The 16,327-nt window shown below is 41.1% G+C and overlaps 1 protein-coding gene across 7 annotated transcripts in view; it reads left to right on the top strand.

Annotated features, from left to right (window-relative positions):
• Positions 1–16,327, top strand: part of LOC139545919 (phosphatidylinositol 4-phosphate 5-kinase type-1 beta-like) — an 82,324-nt gene that overhangs the window by 41,925 nt on the left and 24,072 nt on the right. For 6 of the 7 annotated variants that reach the window (XM_071354149.1, XM_071354148.1, XM_071354150.1 and 3 more), the window contains 4 exons: positions 4,274–4,374; positions 8,279–8,347; positions 9,156–9,286; positions 15,416–15,533. In XM_071354149.1, coding sequence (XP_071210250.1) covers positions 8,279–8,347; positions 9,156–9,286; positions 15,416–15,533 — 318 coding nt within the window. In that variant the 5' untranslated portion in view covers positions 4,274–4,374. The remainder of the gene's footprint in view (positions 1–4,273; positions 4,375–8,278; positions 8,348–9,155; positions 9,287–15,415; positions 15,534–16,327) is intronic. The other variant, XM_071354154.1, reaches the window with a different exon arrangement.

Here is a 16,327-nt window from a genome sequence, read left to right as displayed (position 1 = left end):
TTCCTCTGTCAACCATGGTTACCTGCAAGGAAACACGTGCCGTCATCATTGCTTTGCAAAAAAAGGGCTTCACAGGCAAGGATATTGCTGCCAGTAAGATTGCACCTAAATCAACCATTTATCGGATCATCAAGAACTTCAAGGAGAGCGGTTCAAGTGTTGTGAAGAAGGCTTCAGGGTGCCCAAGAAAGTCCAGCAAGCGCCAGGACCATTTCCTAAAGTTGATTCAGCTGCGGGATCGGGGCACCACCAGTACAGAGTTTGCTCATGAATGGCAGCAGGCAGATGTGAGTGCATCTGCACGCACAGTGAGGCGAAGACTTTTGGAGGATTGCCTGGTGTCAGAGGGCAGCAAAGATGCCACTTCTCTCCAGGAAAAACATCAGGGACAGACTGATATTCTGCAAAAGGTACTGGGATTGGACTGCTGAGGACTGGGTTAAAGTCATTTTCTCTGAATCCCCTTTCCGATTGTTTGGGGCAACCGGAAAAAAGCTTGTCCAGAGAAGACAAGGTGAGCGCTACCATCAGTACTGTGTCATGCCAACAGTAAAGCATCCTGAGACCAGACCATTCACCATTCATGTGTGGGGTTGCTTCTCCAAGGGAGTGGGCTCACTCACAATTTGGCCTAAGAACACAGCCATGAATAAAGAATGGTACCAACACATCCTCCGAGAGAAACTTCTCCCAATCATCCAGGAACAGTTTGGTGACGAACAATGTCTTTTCCAGCATGATGGAGCACCTTGCCATAAGGCAAAAGGGATAACTAAGTGGCTCGGGGAGCAAAACATTGATATTTTGGGTCCATGGCCAGGAAACTCCCCAGACCTTAATCCCATTGAGAACATGTGGTCAATCCTCAAGAGGCGGGTGGACAAACAAAACCCCACAAATTATGACAAACTCCAAGCATTGATTATGCAAGAATGGGCTGCCATCAGTCAGGATGTGGCCCAGAAGTTAATTGACAGCATGCCAGGGTGGATTGCAGAGGTCTTGAAAAAGAAGGGTCAACACTGCAAATATTGACTCTCTGCATCAACTTTATATAATTGTCAATAAAAGCCTTTGACACTTATGAAAAGCTTGTAATTATACTTCAGTATTCCATAGTAACATCTGACAAAAATATCTGAAGACACTGAGGGAGCAGACTTTGTGAAAATTAATATTTGTGTCATTCTCAAAACTTTTGGCCATGACTGTATGTATGCATGGATAAGTCTAGCCTGGTTAAACCAGACTGAATGTTGTGCTCATCATAAAACAACAGCTTATTCCACAGTCAATGAGAATACAGTATTTATTAGGGATGGGCGTGAGTACGCGTTTAAAGGTTTGTATTCGATTACTAATAATAAGTTCTTGAAATCCACAAATGCAAAAAAAAAGATTGTCACCAAATCTTTATTAATATTGTACATTTCTTGTTGGGGGGGTTACAGGCACAATACACACATTGATGTAATCTCACATCGACCCACTTTAAAAAGTACACAAGTACAAAGCATTGATCACCATGATCATACCACAGAGCCAGAAAGTAACAATAAATGTAGTATGGAGGGAAAAAAATAAGTGTGTCTCTAGCGAAATCTCTGATGTATTGAGAGATTCAAGGAGCTATCATCGTTCAGTAACATAGTCATGTCCCAAAAGTATTTAACTGCAGGGCACTCCCACATCATATGAAGGAACAGTTGGGAGTTGGGGCCAATTGTATTATGAAAAGTTTCTTTAGTGTTAAATACAGTCTGAGAACAAATGTAAAATGTATAAATTGATCGTTCGGATTACGGGATGCCAATGTCATATTTTTCCATATTCTGTTCCAGTTAAAGCGTCGTTCAGATTCACTTAGATCTGTGGATCATATTTTCTTTATTGGCTAGCTCAGTGCCTTAGACCACTGCGCCACTCGGGAGGCCTATCGCAAGGCATTATTGTGAAATATTGGAGTATGGGCATGGGAGGGATTGAGATACATTGTCTAGATAAAGTAAGATATCATTGGCATATAACGAGATGACGTGACACATAGAATTGAAAGACTATTTAGCAGGTAAAATGTATATGCTCTGAAAAAATGTCAAACACTTCAATCTTTTTATTGTTGGGATTATGTCAAGTGCAGCAAAAATATGTTAAGTTTTGTTTTCAGTTGTATATCAGAACAACCAGTAATTGGAAAAACCAATAGCATACCTCATACTTTCTTGCCTTTAGCCCCGTTTCACACTAACTTGTGAATACTCAACATTATTTTCATGAGAGTACTCGAACACACTTTCTTTCAAAATCCCATCCCTAGTATATCTTTCCTATAGTTGTTTTAAGGTTGATACACTTCCTCACAGATATCTACTAGCAGGGGTTGGAATTGAAATTATCTTTCGTTCTGAACAGAACCACCATTTCTTTTTCCGTTCCACTGTTCTGACCAGCAAAATAAAGTTCTGAACCGGTTCGAACCCTAAAAAAGTACTGGTTTATATTGTACCTTTCTGTTCTTTTTTAACTTGTGAAATCAACCATTTTTTACATTTAGCTCATTAAATTACTTCAGCAATCAGTGCGGATAGAGCAGGTAAGGTAGTTGTTTACATGCGTGATGGACAGACAAGTGTAGCCTATGATGCAATACGACTGAAATTTTGCGGGTGGGGGAGAGAGCGAGAGAGGGTTGAGGAGGAGGCTTAAAGTGCTGGACATCTTGTTATGACATGCATTATCTGAATTAGGTCCACAGAATTATACCTAGGGGGAGCGGATTCTATGATTTGAACTTTGAATGTTCTTTTGGCTAGCAAGCTCGCAACGTCAGTACAGTAGCCTATGCTTTGGAGGGAGAGGGGCAGGTATTCTAAACACACACCGGCAAAGATTTTCATCTGGGACGCAGGCACCCACTGGAATACATTTCTGAGTGACAGAGTCAGGGCTTTGCATAGGTGCTTTGTTGCATTTTTGTGTGGGACTCGAAAAAATGTCTCTAACTTAAAATAAACGTATTAACCGGTTCCCATGCTTTTAAAATAAAGTTTCTGTTCCCGGAAGAGTATGGAACACAACAGTTTGAACAGAAATGCAATGGTTCATTGGATCAGTCTAAAAGTTTGCACATACACTGCTGCCATCTAGTGGCCAAAATCGCAAGTGCGCCTGGGCTGGAATAATATATTATGGCCTTTCTCTTGCATTTCAAAGATGATGGTACAAAAAAAAAACATGTTTTTTTTCTTTGTATAATTTTTCCCCAGATCTAATGTGTTATTTTCCTACATTCCTTTCAAATGGTATCAAGAATATGCATATCCTTGTTTCAGGTCCTGAGCTACAGACAGTTAGATTTGGGTATGTCATTTTAGGTAAACATTTTGGGGGAAAAAGTGGGTCCTTAAACAACAAGACTCACTTTACACTTGCTGACATGTTCACATTAGGCACACACACACACTCTGATGGTGTGGCTGAATGGTGAATAAGAGCTTCTTTGTGCTGAAGGTCTGACTGTGTGTTGGCCCTGCCTGGGGCGCCATTAGTCCTCATACAGTACACTCTGAGGGTCTGCAGTCTGTCTCTGTGCTTTACGAGGAGTCATTTATCCAGCACAGTTAGTGCAGCAGGCATGGCTGCTCACACCCGTCCTCTACCCCCACAGCAGAGCTCCTCTTTGTGGGACAAGAGGGGAGGTGTGAGTGATGTTATGGAGGTTTGACTGATGTTATGACTGCAGCATCATATCTTGTTATGGCTGTGTGTGGAGGGTGATTTGTGGAGTGACTGACAGCAGGGAGACCATTGTTTCTCTGCTCCTGAACAACAGCAGGGAGCCAGTAGGGCTGGAGAGGAAACACACAAATACACACACCATGCAAACTCACTAATAAATGCACTGAGAGACCCTATTGTCTAGCCGTCTCAAAGAATAGATAATTTTCTGCAGAATTGTTCATCATTTCGGGTTTTGAACTAGATTAAATCCATTTGATTACTGGTGGAAATGTAAAAAAAAAAAGAAAGAAATGAAATTAATGTTTTCAGAGGCCACTTGAAAAATAATTCCAATAAGAAAACAGGCATATCTGCCAGAATGTCCCTGTTAATGAAAAAATATTTGCTGGTGGACATTTTTCCAAGTTTCTATTCAAAAATGAAAGAGGAGCAGCTTAATATTGAAGCGGAGGGCATTCTTCTACTGTTCTTTCACTCTGTAATGATAGTAATGTAATGGATTATTTTCTCTATGTCCTCTTTCCTCTTCCAGAGGGTCTCTGTGGATTGAAATACCTCCATGACTCAGGGCCTGATGACTAAGAGATGTGGTCGTGATCATTATTCCACTGGCAGAGCTTTTCACTAAGCAAGGTGGGCTCATTATACCTACTTCACACTGACACTCCTATCTGCAGGGTCCTATTGATCAACATCACGTCCAGATACTGTAGATACTCTGTGTTAGCTTTACATCTTCATATTAAGTTAACCTATTAAGAGTTAAGCTTTAAGGAGCAATTCAGCATGACTGAATGTCTAGTATACTATAGGTCCAAAAAAACAGATTTTCACTAAGTCAAATTCCTTTATTGTGTTAGAGGTTTCATGATGCTCGTATCTAAGATTGTTCTATACATCAGTTGGGGTCACTATAAACTTCGATATGAGGTCCTAAACCTAGCATGAAAGTGCACCCTTGTAGCGGTGTGGGCTAATACAGTCAAAATGTTGAGCAAATTGAAGTGTTTTCTTCCCAGGCATAATGCAAAGCGTTATCGATGGGATATGAAGTATCAACCGGGCATGGCCTATGTTAAAAAAGTACAAAGTGTTTGTTAGGTGTTAAGCCTGTGTTAAAATATGATTCAAATGATTAAAAGACAAAAAACTGAATTGTGTTTGGGAAATAAAGATAGACATGGTTTTAAAAAGGTAGTGGAAATATTTAATTCAGTACAGAATTTTGTTTGTAGGCGGCTTAACTTACCCTGTCCCACGACTCAACTTACCCCATACCTGACTGGCCTGCACAGAGCCTTGACCTCAACCCCATCGTACACCTTTGGGATGAATTGGAACGCCGACTGTGAGTCAGGCCTAATCGCCCAACATCCGTGCCCAACCTCACTAATGCTCTTGTGGCTGAATGGAAGCAAGTCCCCGCAGCAATGTTCAAAAAACTAGTGGAAAGCCTTCTCAAAAGAGTGGAGGCTGTTATAGCAGCAAAGGGGGGACCAACTTCATATTAATGTCCATGATTTTGGAATGAGATGTTCGACGAGGATGTAGTGTAACTCATCCAAATGGCTTTGACTTCTCAAAAACAGTATAAAGCTAACACAATATGATGCTCCGTCACCTTATTAATTTAGCCATTTACTTAGATAACTAGCAAGTTAAACTTAGAGGTCACGTTAACGCAGAATTCATGCAGGAAAAAAAGATAAAATGCATAATAAAACCTTGCTGCGTTTTGTAAACTCAGATCTAAAATGCTAATTATTGTCATTTCTGCTCAGCATCAAACTAATTTTGTGCTTCAGTTGCACTTCTCCACTCAGATGAGAATTCAGGAATGGACATTCTATCATGTTATCAGCAGACAGAGTTCTGACTGTGTAGCTCCTTTTTCTGGTACTTTTCTCAGTGTGGCCAGTAAATTGCAAGATTACCTTTACAAAAAACATTAGAAAATGAAGCTAGCTACATTCTTTTTATGATAAACATTGGAAATATGATGGCCATGGATCGTTTTTGGAAAAAATACCGTGCTTTTTAATCGTAAACTCATTTTCTTGTGTGGCTGCCAGCCAAATAGCGGTGCACTTATGTTGTCATCTGATAACAATGAAGTTATTTTCTGCCGAATGTGTCGCACTAATATATTTTATGTGAAGAAAAACTATAGTTGCATGTCCCTGATCACTCTATTTAAGCAAAAAAATACTTGACTTTCAATATAAAACACGACCCCTGTCAATACACAGCTGTAATCACCTGCTTCCTCTTTCTCCAGTTATGTCATTTACAAACACGTGACTGTTCTGGGGAACTACAGTACGCTTCATAATGTAAAATTATGTGACGGGTGAAATGAAGAACGTGATCTGCTTCATATTATGTATTGCACAAGTTGACTGCAGGTACAGTTGAAGTCGAAAGTTTACGTACACTTAGTTTTGAGTCATGAAAACTTGTTTTTCAACCACTCCACAAATTTCTTGTTAACAAACTATAGTTTTGGCAAGTCGGTTAGGACATCTACTTCGTGCATGACACAAGTAATTTTTCCAACAATTGTTTACAAACAGATTATTTCACTTATAATTCACTGTATCACAATTCCAGTGGGTCAGAAGTTTACATACACTAAGTTGACTGTGCCTTTAAACAGCTTGGAAAATTCCAGAAAATGATGTCATGGCTTTAGAAGCTTCTGATAGGCTATGACATCATTTGAGTCAATTGGAGGTGTACCTGTGGATGTATTTCAAGGCCTACCTTCAAACTCGGCACATCTTTGTTTGACATCATGAGAAAATCTAAATAAATCAGCCAAGACCTCAGAAAAGAATTGTAGACCTCCACAAGTCTGGTTCATCCTTGGGAGCAATTTCCAAATGCCTGAAGGTACCACGTTCATCTGTACAAACAATAGTACGCAAGTATAAACACCATGGAACCATGCAGCCGTCATACCGCTCAGGAAGGAGACGCGTTCTGTCTCCTAGAGATGAACGTACTTTGGTGCGAAAAGTGCAAATCAATCCCAGAACAACAGCAAAGGACCTTCTGAAGATGCTGGAGGAAACAGGTACAAAATTATCTATATCCACAGTAAAACGAGTCCTATATCGACATAACGTGAAAGGCCGCTTAGCAAGGAAGAAGCCACTGCTCCAAAACCGCCATAAAAAAGCAAGACTACAGTTTGCAACTGCACATGGGGACAAAGATTGTACTTTTTGGAGAAATGTCCTCTGGTCTGATGAAACAAAAATAGAACTGTTTGGCCATAATGACCATCGTTATGTTTGGAGGAAAAGGGGGGAGGCTTGCAAGCCGAAGAACACCATCTCAACCGTGAAGCACGGGGGTGGCAGCATCATGTTGTGGGGGTGCTTTGCTGCAGGAGGTACTGGTGCACTTCACAAAATAGATGGCATCACGAGGTAGGAAAATGTATTTTGATATATTGAAGCAACATCTCAAGGCATCAGTAAGGAAGTAGGTCGCAAATGGGTCTTCCAAATGGACAATGACCCCAAGCATACTTCCAAAGTTGTAGCAAAATGACTTAAGGACAACAAAGTCAAGGTATTGGAGTGGCCATCACAAAGCCCTGAACTCAGTCCTATAGAAAATGTGTAAGGCAGAACTGAAAAAGCGTGTGCGGGCAAGGAGGCCTACAAAACTGACTCGGTTACACCAGCTCTGTCAGTAGGAATGGGCCAAAATTCACCCAACTTATTGTGGGAAGCTTGTGGAAGGCTACCCTAAATGTTTGACCCAAGTTAAACAATGTAAAGGCAATGCTACCAAATACTAATTGAGTGTATGTAAACTTCTGACCCACTGGGAATGTGATGAATGAAATAAATAATTCTCTCTACTATTATTCTGACATTTCACATTCTTAAAATCAAGTGGTGATCCTAACTGACCTAAGACAGGGAATTTTACTAGGATTAAATGTCAGGAATTGTGAAAAACGAAGTTTAAATGTATTTGGCTAAGGTGTATAAACTTCCAACTGTATTTACTTAAAAAGTAGCTACATATATAATTTATTTATTTATTGAAAAACTTGAAAGAAATAGTTTCGACGGTATTGAAAAACCATCCCGTGGCTATTTGCAAATAACCCGGTATATTAGGTATACCGCTCAAGCCTAATAAACAATAGCTCAACTCTTCACTATATGCTTTCTGAACCCGGCACCCGATGACATTTTGTCACTACAAACGTAGGAGCTGAGCACTCCAATTTCTCTTTAGATTAAAAACGCGTACCTCATCAATCTACATGGTTCTATTAGTCAAAGTAAAACTTGAAGGCCTCTGTGTTCGTCTAGTCTGGACTGAGAAAAAACGGTCTTTGTGAGCTGTGTCTTGAGTTGACATTATTCAATAATCCAAGATGAATGTATTCCTACTCAGTCAGTGTGAATTGATTGTATTCCTGTACCACTGACTTAGCACCTGAAAATACTGTTTATTTCATACTAATCTTGTGACCAGTGAGTTCCTTCATCTTCTGCTCTCCTCTCATCAGATGTCAACGACCACAGAAAATGGAGTGGGAGGGTATCGGAACACAAGCGGAGAGAAAACATACAAGAAGGTAAAGTTTCATCCCTCCACACTTCCTCACTGCTCTCTCTGGCAGGATTTGATTGGCCTTTTATGAGAACCATGAAGGGAGGTTTCACAGTGAGTGTTGTTGGAATGAATTCCCATTCATGGCTAGGATGAAGTCCAAGAAGCTTTCACTTTTGATTTCCCTGTAATGTCCTGCTTCTACACAGTTGGTACATGATGTCCTGACCTTTCAGAAGTAGCATGCCTGGGAAGCTCACAGTCCATTTGCTGCTTTACTGTATTTTCATTTGGATTAGACATCACTGGTGGTGATGGGATTTTGGCACACACAATGTAACAGGGCTTATTGCAAAAAGTGCAGGCTATTTGAAACATCTAGGTTATTTATTTGATCTTTTCAGAACTATTGACGCTATGTAACAGTGTAATTTGTAAAAAATAACCAGCCATCTTGGCATCAGCTGGCTTTCAATGTCATTACTGTAACGTGCTTGTTTCAGAGGATCTGACATTGTTTTCTGACTGTATTGTATATTTCCGAACACCCATCTTACATTTGCCTCCTTTACAAGACATACCTCTAAAAGTGTTCTCAGTACAGTATCTCTTAGATTTTAGTACCATTCTGTTCTAGGGAATTTGCTACCTTCTTGCCCTTTGGAGTTTATGCCTAGTTTGCTTTCCTTTTTAGCACTGTGAAAAAAATCTTTGTAAAAAGCACCATACAAATAAACATGTAATTGATAAATGTATTGGTTGATTGCTTGATTGATTTGTTGATTGGTTGATTTATGTGTTGATTTGTGTGTTTGGTTGTCCCTCACCCTCAGACCACGTCGTCGGCCCTGAAGGGGGCCATCCAGTTGGGCATCGGCTACACGGTGGGAAACTTGACCTCCAAACCTGACAGAGATGTTCTCATGCAGGATTTCTACGTTGTGGAGAGTGTCTTCCTGCCCAGGTGAGGAGCAGGGACATTACTGATGATTATAGTGATGCTACAGATGTAGGATCTTAATTTGATCACCTTGTTGCAGGAGAACTTCACTGCAATGCAGGATATATAAAACTAGAAGTGTATTTGAGGTTTAAAAAGGCTTCTGAAGTTTATAATTTCCACTTTGTTTGAAGATGTAATCCAGAGGCAGGTTTTCTATACAACAGCCTTCTGTGTGTTCTCTTTTCGGCCCCCTCCGCATATATGGAATCAAACGTAGGAATTTTATCCATCTCCTTAGCTATCATACTCTGCTTCCACCGGGCATTCCACTGGTTTCAAAACTCGGTCCTCCAGAAAGTGGAGAGCATTAGCAAATCTTTTGCAGTTCTTCATGATATCTTTCCAAAAAGCTGTGTTAGAAAGGATTACCTACACACACTGAGCAGCTCTTGTTATAGACAGAAGCACCAATCCGAACTCATCTCTCGGCATGTCCAGCCCATCCATTATCTCAGCCAATCATGGCTAGCGCGAAGGTTCCTGTCTTTCCGTGGCTAAACCAACTAGGCTCGTAATTAAATGGTTGTATTCATATTTACAGATGGCATACAAGTTTGTTATTAAGGCACATGAAAGTTGACATGTTCCAGAAGGCATTTCTGCCCAAAAACTTGTGAAGTAGTGACACGCGACACAATCCTAGTTTCCAGAAACGAGTCACATATATTGTATTTCCGTATGCTTTCAAACAAAAGCATGCTTTACATCCTGAGTAGATTAACCATAATGATAGGTCCATTAGAAACACTACAACCTATATGTGGGTGCTGCTGTGAAGTGACTCATTGCCTTTATGCAGTGAGCCTGTGAATGAAAAGAGGAACATAGGTTGAGCTCAATCTGTCTGCTAGCTGAAATAGGATAGCTTCATGTCTGGATCACTTCATGAGACAAGAGGGAGGAGGCGTTCTCCTTAAGCAGTATTGATGCACGGAGAGAGATGGATTCCCAGGGTTCATATCCCAAATAATAGAAAAAGGCATCTATCATTTAACATGAGAATGAATCAGCTAGTTGAAGTCATGGTGTGCAAACCCAGTCTCTCTAGTGGGTTGAATACCCAATACCCTGGGAATCTGCTTACCGTGTCTCTTAATGCTAGAGTGCAAAACGTACTACGTGCCGTGCTTGGGCCATACAATCCTCTATCTTAATAATTACATCATCAGCTTAAAGAAACACCTTATCTAACCCAGCACACACCTAGGAATGAACACGTACACACACACATGCATACAAACACACGCAAGCACACAAACGTGCACAAATGCACAAACGCACACACACAGCGTGTAAGAGATGATATCATTAGTGCCATCAGACCACGTCACTTGGTCATGCACTGTTTGAATAAGCTTCTCGTTTATGTCTCACACATTTTGCTCAAGATCTAGAGCAGGGGTGTCAAACTCATTTTGCCCGGGGGCCACATTTGGTCTTCCACGAGGTCCGGAGTGCCACACTGAAAATGTGTCATTATTTCATCTATGTCAAAATGTGCATAGAAATAGTCCTCTATCCATCGTTTTTGGAATTTTAGATGCTCCCGGACTGTCTAGCTTTCATTTCGGTGATTCTTAGCGAGCTGGATACAGTCAAGATGCTGTATGAATGTAAGTCCATAAAAATGTCTACACAGTTTCGATTAGTTTTTAATCATTTTAAAGTATACAGATTTTGTTTACCCCTCCCCCCAAAATATTATTTTTATTATGTATTTTTACTCAATCCACCCGTGTGCCGGATTGGACCTGATCCGGCCCGCGGGCCATATGTTTGACACTCCTGATCTAGAGAATCTGTTCCTGAACAAAATGATCAAAAAATTCAACAAACCTCTCCCCGAATGAAAAACAGTAAATCAACAAAGAATTTTAACCTCTTGATTGGCCAGCCTCTTTCCCTTCCAAGCCCTGTGGAGACTTGGACTAGGAAATGCTTTCTGTGTGTCACTTTCCAAATGGCATGTCAGGACATGCAAATGTTGTCCTTCAGTAGAAACTATATTCAAACATGCTGTCAGTTAATCAAATCAAATCAAATTTTATTAGTCACATACACATGGTTAGCAGATGTTAATGCGAGTGTAGCGAAATGCTTGTGCTTCTAGTTCCGACAATGCAGTAATAACCAACAGTAATCTAACCTAACAATTCCACACTACTACCTTACACACACACACAAGTGTAAAGGGATAAAGAATATGTACATAAAGATATATGAATGAGTGGTGGTACAGAACGGCATGGCAGATGCAGTAGATGGTATAGAGTACGGTATATACGTATGAGATGAGTACTGTAGGGTATGTAAACATAAAGTGGCATAGTTTAAAGTGGCTAGTGGTACATGTATTGCATAAAGATGGCAAGATGCAGTAGATGATATAGAGTACAGTATATATACATATGAGATGGGTAATGTAGGGTATGTAAACATTGTATTAAGTGGCATTGCTTAAAGTGGCTAGTGGTACATTTTTACATAATTTCCATCAATTCCCATTTTTAAAGTGGCTGGAGTTGAGTCAGTATGTTGGCAGCGGCCGCTAAATGTTAGTGGTGGCTGTTTAACAGTCTGATGGCCTTGAGATAGAAGCTGTTTTTCAGTCTCTCGGTCCCTGCTTTGATGCACCTGTACTGACCTCGCCTTCTGGATGATAGCGGGGTGAACAGGCAGTGGCTTGGGTGGTTGTTAATACTCACAGACTGAGTTTCACCATCATTATGCTAATTTCAATATACACTGAGTACACCAAATATTAGGAACACTTTCCTAAAATTGAGTTGCACCCCATGTTGACTCCAATGCTTCACACAGTTGTGTCAAGTTGCCTGGATGTCCTTTGGGTGGTGGACCATTCTTGATACATACAGGAAACTGTTCAGTGTGAAAAACCCAGCAGCGTTGCAGTTCTTGACAATCTTCTGCACTTCTGCACCTGCACCTGGCACAGCTGTGTGCAGTTCTCCTTAGTCTACCCTGTTCAAAGAAACTTAAATATTTTGTCTTGCCCATTCACCCTCTGAATGGCACCCATCTACACAATCTGTCTCAAGGCTTAAAAGTCCTTCTTCAATCTGTCTCATCCCCTTCATCTACACTGATTGAAGTGGATTTAACAAGTGACATCAATAAGGGATCATAGCTTTCACCTGGATTCACCTGGTCAGTCTATGTTATGGAAAGAGCAGGTGTCCTTAATGTTTTGTATACTCAGTGTATGTACTGCAGGGTAACGTAAATGACCTACTGGACCCAGGTGCAATAGATACCCCAGAATGTTGAAATTAATGAGTTTTGCCAAACATACAGAGAGCGTGTAATATGTTGTAATTTTCTCTTCATGGGCATCTTTTGACTGAGAGGGCAGGTGACAATAACAACACCGGAGAGACCATATGTTTTAACCCCCGCTAGAAGAGACAACAGACTCTCCAGGGAGGAAAAACAAACAGAACAAAACCAGTGGAGGAAGGTTAAGCCATGATGTGACTACAGGCAACGTAACTACACACATACAGTAACAGCCGTAGTTATTGACTCAATCTCTTTCTCTCTTTACCTCCCCCTCTATCGCTCTCTCTCCACTGAGAGACACAGGACTGAGTGAGCGACAGAGAGCGCTAAGAGGTGGTCCTCCTCCACTTCCCTCATCTCCAGGGGTTCCCTTCACTCTACTTGTTTTATTTTATTTTTATTTAACTAGGCAAGTCAGTTACGAACAAATTATTATTTACAATGATGGCCTACCCCGTCCAACCCTAACCCGGACGATGCTGGGCCAATAATGCGCCGCCCTATGGGAGTCCCAATCACGGCCAGTTGTGATACAGCCTGGAATCGAACCAGGGTCTGTAGTGATGCCCTGAGATGCCCTGAGAGGCAGTGCCTTAGACCGCTGCGCCACTCGGGAGCCCCAGGATGGCTTTGGATGCCTGCAAATACAGGCTTTGGATGCCTGTATTTCTCAGACATTTTCTGACTCTCACATTGTTTATCTGGTGTAACTTGTCTAGTCGTATTTTCTCTAAAAGTACGCTATGAAAGACACTGTCATAGCTGTGTGCAGTTCTCCTTAGTCTAAATGGTTCTAATATGAGGCCTTGCACTCACAGCAGGCAGCACATTGCTCTGTGCAGCTGGAGGTCATTCTCCTTGCTGCCCACACACACTACATGAGCAGTGGGATTTCATTCAGGGGTACGCTGATTATCACCACTATTGTGTTACACAGCAGAGCCAGGTTGTAGCTTATCCTGTTGCTGAGTGATAGCACTGAGGTACGGCTCAACATCTTAGCCAAGTCAGAGTCCAAAAACATGGTTTCAAAAGCAGCTTGGCGTTGAGATGCCCTGGAAAACACAGCCTTGTTAACCCACTGTTAATGGATTTAGGGTGCAGTGTACATTTGGGGAGTTGTTATTCTCTAAAAGATTTCTAGGAGCATCTGGAGCTAAGCTAATCACCCAGCAGACCCCCTGTGTTCTGTTCCACCTGGCACAGCTACAGGCTCATGTTAAACTGGGTCAGTCTTTATGTGAGCCATGCCAGTATCTCATATAGTAGAGAGAGGAAGAAAGGAAAACAGAAATGTGTCTTATGTAGTCTCTCTCTCTTTCATTGGACACAGCTCATATCATCATAGTGCTAGTCTCTTGTGTGGTGTTGTATTGTGTTGTGTGTTGTGTTGTAAGTTGTGTTGTGTTGTAAGTTGTTGTGTTGTAAGGTGTATTGTGTTGTAAGGTGTATTGTATTGTGTTGTAAGGTGTGTTGTATTGTGTTGTGTGTTGTGTTGTAAGTTGTGTTGTGTTGTAAGTTGTGTTGTATTGTGTTGTAAGTTGTGTTGTATTGTGTTGTAAGGTGTGTTGTATTGTGTTGTAAGGTGTGTTGTATTGTGTTGTAAGGTGTGTTGTAAGGTGTGGTGTTGTATTGTGTTTTATGGTGTGGTGTTGTAAGGTGTTGTAGTGTGGTGTTGTGTTGTAAGGTGTGGTGTTGGTGTTGTAAGGTGTTTTATGGTGTTGTGTGGTATTGTGTTGTGTGGTGTTGTAAGGTGTTGTGTTATGGTGTGGTGTTTTATCGTGTTGTAAGGTGTTGTAAGGTGTTGTGTGGTATTGTGTTGTGTGGTGTTGTACGGTGTTTTATGGTGTGGTATTGTGTTTTATGGTGTGGTATTGTGTTTTATGGTGTGGTATTGTGTTGTAAGGTGTGGTATTGTGTTGTAAGGTGTGGTATTGTGTTGTAAGACGGTGTTGTGTTGTAAGGTGTTTTATGGTATGATGTTGTAAGGTGTGGTGTTGTGTTGTATGGTGTTGTAAGGTGTTTTATGTTGTGGTGTTGTAAGGTGTGGTGGTGTGGTGTGATTTTGTGTTGTAAGGTATTGTGTAGTGTTGTAAGGTGTTTTATGGTGGTGTTGTAAGGTGTTTTATGTTGTGGTGTTGTAAGGTGTGGTGGTGTGGTGTGATTTTGTGTTGTAAGGTATTGTGTAGTGTTGTGAGGTGTTTTATGGTGTGGTGTTGGAAGGTGTTTTATGTTGTGGTGTTGTAAGGTCTGGTGTTGTGTGGTATTGTGTTGTGTGGTTTTGTGTTGTAAGGTATTGTGTTGTGAGGTGTTTTATGGTGGTGTTGTGAGGTGTTTTATGGTGTGGTGTTGTGTTGTGTGGTGTTGTATGAGTATTGTTTAGGGTAATCAGAGCTGTTCTCGCTTACCAGGCTCTGACCTCTAAACAGGGCTGTGTGCCACTGGAATACCAGTTCATCTGGCTTGCCATCATGGGTTACTGTATTAACGTCAATACACACAGAGGTGTGTCGCGTTACTTGCCACGCTGAATGGAACTGACTGGGCTGAATGCTCTGACATTTAAGATTGGGTTCTAGTTATAGCCCCCCCCCTTTTGCTGAGACTGTGTGATATTTGTTTGCAAAATGTCAGTCTAGATCAGTAATAGTGATAGTTTTCTACATTAGTAAACTGATCAGCTGAGATTTCTTTGTAAGGCTTTGTCCAAACTTACTTGCTTGTGTTTGTGAGGATATTCTAACTAACTGTTCTGTGTCTATGTTGTCCGGTTGGTCTTGTTTCCATCAGTGAAGGGAGCAACCTGACACCGGCGCACCACTACCCAGACTTCCGCTTCAAAACCTACGCCCCGCTGGCCTTCCGCTACTTCCGAGAGCTCTTCGGGATCAAACCAGATGACTACCTGGTAGGTCTAAGCACTGTACCTGATCGAGACACATCCCATAGGTTAGAGTTCATCCTACCTATCATGTACAGTAGCTTTCTACAATAAATCCATTGGGATCAGTGGTGACCAAAGTGTATTTTATACATTTACATGTAAACATTTTAGTAATTTATCAGACGCTTTTATCCGGAGCGACTTACCGGAGCAATTACAGTTAAGTGCCTTGCTCAAGGGCACATCGACAGATTTTTTTCGCCTAGTCGGCTTGGGGATTCGAACCAGCGACCTGTTGAGCTTGTGATTACATTTTATACATGTGCTTTTCTTATAACTGTGTTCTATTCATGTGCTGTTCTATAAACCAATTTCTGTGTTCATGCAAGTGGCTGACTGAACGAATCCTCACTATCAGCAGCTGTAATTTGTCAGTACGCCCAGACCTTGTTTTGAGAACGAAATATATTTCAGTTTCAAGGTCTCAGCTTAGAGAGAAGAAGCCTTGTGATGTGTTGGTCTGTCACGAACCAGTATTGGTCGGTGATATGAATGAAACAAAATGGTAATGATTAATTAATTATGCTAAATCATACAAAATATAACTGTGTATAGCCGTATATAAGACAACTGCTGGGGCAGTTGAGCTTCTGACAGACATTTACTATGGTGCATTAAGTTTGTTGGAATCTCTCCAGCGCGCTGACAAATAAAGGAGGATTCAATTAAGATTGACTTTGAGTGTCCCTGTGTAAGAATTTCCACATCAAGCTCTTAACCGCTAGTATACATGCCACCCTCTGAGAGCAGTGGTTTTA

Source organism: Salvelinus alpinus, chromosome 19 (assembly GCF_045679555.1).
Source record: "Salvelinus alpinus chromosome 19, SLU_Salpinus.1, whole genome shotgun sequence".
Lineage (NCBI taxonomy): Eukaryota > Metazoa > Chordata > Actinopteri > Salmoniformes > Salmonidae > Salvelinus > Salvelinus alpinus.
The sequence above is the reverse complement of the archived record's forward strand: the minus strand, read 5'-3'. Positions and strand labels throughout refer to the sequence as shown.